The sequence below is a fragment of the Solanum pennellii genome, chromosome 7, assembly GCF_001406875.1.
Source record: "Solanum pennellii chromosome 7, SPENNV200".
Taxonomy (NCBI): domain Eukaryota; kingdom Viridiplantae; phylum Streptophyta; class Magnoliopsida; order Solanales; family Solanaceae; genus Solanum; species Solanum pennellii.
Window position 1 is genome coordinate 5222603 of NC_028643.1, and position 6592 is coordinate 5229194.

At 35.3% G+C, this 6592-nt stretch overlaps 1 protein-coding gene across 4 annotated transcripts; it reads right to left on the bottom strand.

Annotated features, from left to right (window-relative positions):
* Positions 1-432: 432 nt before the first annotated feature.
* LOC107026521 (GPI ethanolamine phosphate transferase 3) lies at positions 433-4404 on the bottom strand. Of its 4 annotated transcripts, none has more exons than XM_015227516.2 (2): positions 4192-4404; positions 433-3717 (listed from the first exon to the last, which is right to left on the bottom strand). In XM_015227516.2, the coding sequence occupies exons 1-2, from the start codon at positions 4216-4218 to the stop codon at positions 835-837; spliced, it is 2910 nt and encodes a 969-aa protein (XP_015083002.1). In that variant the 5' UTR covers positions 4219-4404; the 3' UTR covers positions 433-834. The 4 variants fall into 4 exon arrangements, with proteins under 4 accessions (XP_015083002.1, XP_015083005.1, XP_015083004.1 ...); XM_015227519.2 differs by having other exon boundaries at positions 433-3772; positions 4192-4403; XM_015227518.2 differs by having other exon boundaries at positions 433-3781; positions 4192-4403.
* Between the last annotated feature and the right edge of the window lie 2188 nt (positions 4405-6592).

Below are 6592 nucleotides of genomic sequence, written 5' to 3' on the forward strand. Positions count from 1 at the left end.
AGATTTTCGTTGCCACTGCATATAAGTTGTAGTTTTTATTAGCCATCTCTGTGTTTACTGTTCTTTTAGTTCTTTCTGGTGTAACTCTTGAGAGGCCGTTGTGGTAGAATGGCGTCAGCGGTTGCTTTCGACCCCTGACACATTGATGTTGAAACAACTCTCCTTGTGCTCGCTATTTATCTTAGCCTCTTATCACAAATATATTAGAATGGTTTTTAGAACAAAAATATGTCGAGCCTTTTATCCCTCACTTGTACATCTACTCAACTTAACTGAGGTTTTGCAGTCCAGAAGCTTCTCTAAATGGATTTCAGTTTGAATAGTTCAATATTTGTTACTAGATAAGCAATGGGTGCTTATTGTCTCTCACTGAAAGAAAGGATAACGTTCAAACACTCAAAGACAGGAGGCAAATAGCAGAAATAACTCAAGTAGAAGAGCTCAGTTTCTGAGTGAAAATGTTCTGTTGAATAAAATGAAACATAGTACAAGTACCAAGCCTGGTGTTTTTGCCCCAGCTAAAAAAAATTCTAACCTCAATATAACCTTTTAATAATCCATCAAAATTTACCCACTTAAGGCCAAAGCCTTAAATGGTAACTATAAATCTATAATCAATCAACCAAAATCTGACAATAAATTAGGATGTAACAAAATGTTACTCTACTATCTTCACTTTTCTTCTCTTTCCAAGAATGAACTACATTCCGATGTAATTGTATGGGGAGTTACCTTAGCGAGGACGATATACTGATGTTAATGGAAGAACTTTGTAACATTGTCCGATGAAATTGCTGAAAGTTCACATCCATATACTTCATCTATTTTATTTGGTCATGCAAAATAGTACAGTGATGCAAGGCATATGAAGAGGTCTGTAAGAAGAAGACCCACAGCATCAAAGACGAACTTTGGAGCAAATAAACCCCATACCATCAAGTGTCGCCTTTGAATAGTAACACATATAATTGTCAATGTCATAGATATAGCCATAGTAAGTCCGTACATCAAATACACCTGGCATAACTGGAGAAAAAACAGTGGTTTCCTTTTCTCAGCCTGGACTTCTGGATGTCGTCGGCAAGCAACAATAAGTGGAAGTCCCATTACTGGAAGAATGTGGGAGAAACCAAATGTATCTATGGTAAGCAGGGCTGCTTGACGAATAAGGTTGAATTCATCAAACCCAACGAATGCTGAAGCATAGCGGAGGCCATCAAAGGCACACCAATGTCCAGTGCAGAAAAACAGACACACAGCTAAAAGACTCCATTTTGCCACCGGAGAAGAATATGAAGTTGAACTGTTGTAATAGTCATTCTTTGCTCGTTCCAACGTCATCAACCTAATTACACACCACCCTTGAATTACTGCTGCTAGAGCAACTAGAGGACCTTGTTTCCCGGACAAAATGATTATTGTTGAACTCCATGCTGATAACATGGCAGTTGCTTTAATAATTGTACCTTCCTCCCAACCTGAAGTCTTCTCTTTACCAAAAAGTTGAGATATTGCTAATAAAAATAATTGCAGAAGACCAACAACATAGATGATCCGAGGAATCCAATATGCTTTTATATCCACAATAACTGTGCTAGGGCTGAATAAGTTACCATCTAAAGCCCAAGCCAAAGCTATAAGAGAAGAAGCAAATATGGTTCCAACGGCAACTAACTTGAATATCCCCCGACAAGAACTGTGCCTGATGCTCTTGTAATAAAGTATATAAGCTAAAATGACAAGAGCTAAAAAGGGCAAGATATCAGCAACATAAATCCATAAGTTGGTGCCATTGTCAACGCTTACAGTCCATGAAGCAAATGACTTCAGAAATAAAGAATTGACAGCCTGCTTTGACTGTCCCAGTTCAATACCAAATCTGAGAAGAGGAACCACCAGAACAAAAAGAAGTCCTTCAAGAAACATCTTCTTTTTTACTATTGCATGACGTAATTGAAGCATTCCAGCCGTGGCCAACAGAAAACTTGCTGTTTTACCTTCCTCCAAGATGAAACTATTTGAAAGAAAACTGAAAGAACGAATCAGCACCGCAGCATAAGCAAAAATAGCCTCAAAAGAAACTACAAAATTTCCACCACGAGGAAGATAGCAACTGCATAGTTTGTCCAACTTCTTGATGATAAAAATGTGAACAAAAAGAGAGAGCACCAAGATGCATAAACCAGTGCCCATCATCTTTAGATTGAACTCTGTCCATTTGGAACGAGCAAGTGCAGTAATACTTGACAGGAAATTAGAATAAGCTTCAACTTGCTTCTTCAGTTGAGGTAACAATGTTGAACAACTTTCACTTTTACAATTCAAAACAGCTTCTTTGGTATGTAGCCAATTATCATGGGCCTGAGCATAGAGGTTTGATACATGAGACATATCTTTGTCTGAAAATCCTATCACTGATGAAGCTGAATATACATCAATGTATCTTTTCACCTGCCATGTATTCATGCAGAGGACATTGACGTAGTTCTGCATCCACCTTTCTGATTCTGAGAGATTTATTCCACCTTCAGGGGTAAAGATGTCCAAGTTCCAAGTACCAGCAGCTAATGCATACAGTTCAGGATTAACACGCCCGATGCTTCCAAAAGGATAAGGAATGCCAAGCAGAGCAGATACTGTTGCAGCAAAGTCAAGCTGCTCAATGGAGCTAGTACATATCTTTCTCTTCTCCATGTCAAGTCGACAAGATGAGCTATCAGTTTCAGACGGTAAGGAAGACGGATTCTTTTGCAAACTCATAGCAAATAGCGACGTTTCAACCTCTTCTGGAGCACCTCCACCATGATCACCGTTGATGGTTTGCCCATGATCACCCATCACAAGAAGCAGAGTATTTTCATGTAACCCGCCAGGTCCACTTTGGCTTTCCAGGACATCAACAACTTTCTCCAAAATCCCATTGTACTGCTCCAACTTTTCTATCATTTCAGTGGAATCGACACCAAAAATATGTCCGGCATGATCCACGCCAAGAAAATGTGCTATAAGTACATCCCAATCTTCTTGATACAGGTATGGAAACAAGTGTTCAACGCAGCCATCATCTACCGTGTCAAGGTCTTTAACATTAAATGAAGGGAACGGATGAGATATATTAAAATGTTGAGGAAACAGTTGAACCCACGTGTCATCCCCCATCATCACAACTCGCTTGCCATTCTTAGCCATCTGATAAATTAAATTATCTTCAATGATAGCCGGTGCTCCAAAGCTGTTACCCACATCAATAAAAGTTGGAAGCCCACCAGTTGTTAATCCCTTTAGACGTTGTAAACTGGTTGTAGGAGGATCAGCAATAGCTTTAAAGATCTTAGCAAATGAACCTGGCTGAGATGCCAACTTGTGCAACACCTGCAATCTGTCCATCCACGGTTTTTTCTCATCAAAAAAGGTACTTGGAGCAACAAAGTCATACCTGAGAGCATCAAGAACAATGATAACAATTCGATCAACAGCCGGTTTCGTCCAGCACCCTTTGGAATGGTTAACCATTTGATCATCTTGAGGAGGAGAGAAGCATGGAGATTGTTGAATATCAGAGCAGTGACTATATTGTGAAAGTTCAGTGCGAGTTAGGAGGAATCCTCTGGTGAAGACGAAAATAGCCAATCCATGAAGTATCAGTATCCCAAGGAACACCACGAAAGTCCATCTCCGCTTGCCCAAATTCTCACTTTTCCATGAAACCTCACCACTCTTCGACATTGTAAACAGAGGGACAGTGATCAAATTTTTAGTGGTAATTACATATCTGCATCAACTGTGACACTAATGAATCTTAAAGAGCTTCAACACTTGCCACCTAATTAATAAAGGAGAAGGTAACAATGATGTGTAGAACTGATTCACATAAATTAAAGTGGAGCAAAAAAAGTGATTACAAAAGGTTTCGATATATATATATAACATACTGTCAAAGTAACACTAGCCATTGTAAAAGAGGGGCAAAAGGAGCAATTACAAATAAGGAAACTAGAGGTATCTTCATATATCTGCAAAACACATGTAAATTGAAACAAAAACAAGCACAAAATATACAACAGATTGTCGTAAAACAAAGTGAAAACCATCTGAAAATTATAATATTTGAATGCCTCATACATACAGTAGAATCAAATGACCATGTCCAGCACATCATGAAACCAAAATACGAACAGAAATGAATATTACCCTTGCGTTCTGAGACGAATGATCCATCTAAAAACTCCGACGAACTTCTGCAAATTCCGGCATCCCACGAACAAGGAAAGAGAAAAGGGATTTAGAAGCTGCCGATGATGTTGACGTTGTCAGCTTTGCGGATTTCGGGTCGATTTGGTAGCTGGGTTCGCAATTCTGTTCTTCACAAGGAAGAAGAAGAAGAAGAAAACGGGTGTTTTTGGATTTGGAATGGGCCGAAAAGAGTTGGGCTGGGAATGGGAATTGGGCTAGAAATTGATTCAACAAGTGGGGCAAAATGGCTTTAAAGACGGGAAACTTACATAAATATACTATGATAAAAAAATATTTATCATTTATAGCAATGATATTTTCTTTTCACTTGATCACTTTTAATTCATTTATAATACAAGTTTAATATATATTATAAAGAACAATTTATTATTCACATATAATACAAGTTTTAATGATGGATAATACATTTATCACACGTTTTAATACACTTATAATACAATGTGATAATTCTTTACCAAACAAACATAATATATTTCAGAAACAATTATAATTCAAATACATTGCATACATAATTCAGTTTTAACACATATTACAGATTTATCACAATATTGCTATAAATGGTAATAAACAAAAAGTATCGCTAAAATCAGTAATTATTTTTTAAAATATAATAATTTGTGTAATTTTTCCTTTAAAGAAGAGCAACTTTCACATATAAGCAAACACAAAATTTATATTTGTATGATATAGCAAAATTTGCATAATTACGCTCCATAGCAAACATAAATATATATAATTCGCTATACATATACAAAAAAATCAATTGCATAATTCGCTATACATATATAAAAGAAAGTATATAAAAAAAAGTAGTTGTATACAAATCAATTGTATAATTTGTGTATGTATAAAACAAGAAAGAGAGAAAGACAAAAGAAAATTGGGCAGGGAAATATTTGTATTGTATAACTCTAAGTGTATAGGATGAAGAAATATGTATTTGCAAGTGTATATACAACTTCTCTCACTTTATACAAACATAAACACAATTTATACATTTCCTTTCTGTTTGTATAAGCGTAGAGGCGAGGGTGGCAAGCGAGGTCTGGGAGAGTGGCGAGCGAGATCTGGGAGAGAGCCGAACGGAAATATATGTATATATATATATATGTATTTCTCGCTTTATACAAATAGAAACGCATTTTATACATTTATGTTTGTATAAAAGTGAGTGGGAGCGAGCGAGAGAGGGAGAGTGGTAAGCGAGAGTTTGAGGAAGAGAGGTGATTGACAAACAGTTTGCTACATGGTACAATTAAATTAAAGTGTAGTTATAGCATTTAATTTAATTTATTAGTTCATTAAATACAATTACCCTTTAAATTGGACAACAAAATTGCAATTCTAAGTGGATCCTTGCATTACACATCTAGCCAACTCGATTTTAACCATAGTCTAAAAAGATTAATTTAGTATAAATTAAATCTGATGAATCAGTTAACAAAGCTTCTTAAACTTTGACGACAAAATATAATTATCTTAACTGAAAAATAATTAGTTTAGGTAGGGCCTCATTCAAAATGTAGCGTTCTCTATCAAAAAATTTTCCATATCAAACTTGAGATCTCTGGACTCTGGTTAAGAACATTCGTTGGTGGTTGATCAACTCATGTATACAAAAACGTATTGTTTTTTCACATGTTATAAAATGATCAAAAGAAAATTCAATGTACAATGAATCATTCATTCGTCAAATTAAAGTTTTGACGATAAAAAACAACAATAGTACTCAATTGGAAGTAAAAGTCATTTAATATAATATTGGAGTAGGTGTTCGATAGATTTAAGTCTCGCTATTACTTATTATTATCAAATAAAATTATAATGTTCATATTTAAATTTAAATAAATAATAATATAGACATATTTTCTTAACGGTTACACATAATTGATATTTATAAAATAAGTAGATGATAATTTAGAGGTAAAATCAAAATTAGGAGTTTGAAGGTTCTAAATCGATTTTGTTTGGGGGTTTACATATTAATATTTGTTTAATTTTATAATACATATAAAGAATTTACAAAAAAGCTAGAGGATTCATCTCAATCCATGAACTTTCACCTAGTTCCGCATATGTGCTTTTACATACAATACAACTACTATTATCTAATCATGATTAATTAACTAAGACTAGAATTATAGTGATTAGGCACTAATGTGATAAGTTTTGTTCTTTTTTGTCACGACCCAAAACGAGCCGCGAGTGGCACCCACACTTATCCTACTATGTGAGCGAACCAACCAATCTAAACCCCAACATTTCAACCATAATAAACAAAATATAATGCGGAAGACTTACAACTCATTAATGAAAATCGATTAAATAACTTCTAAAA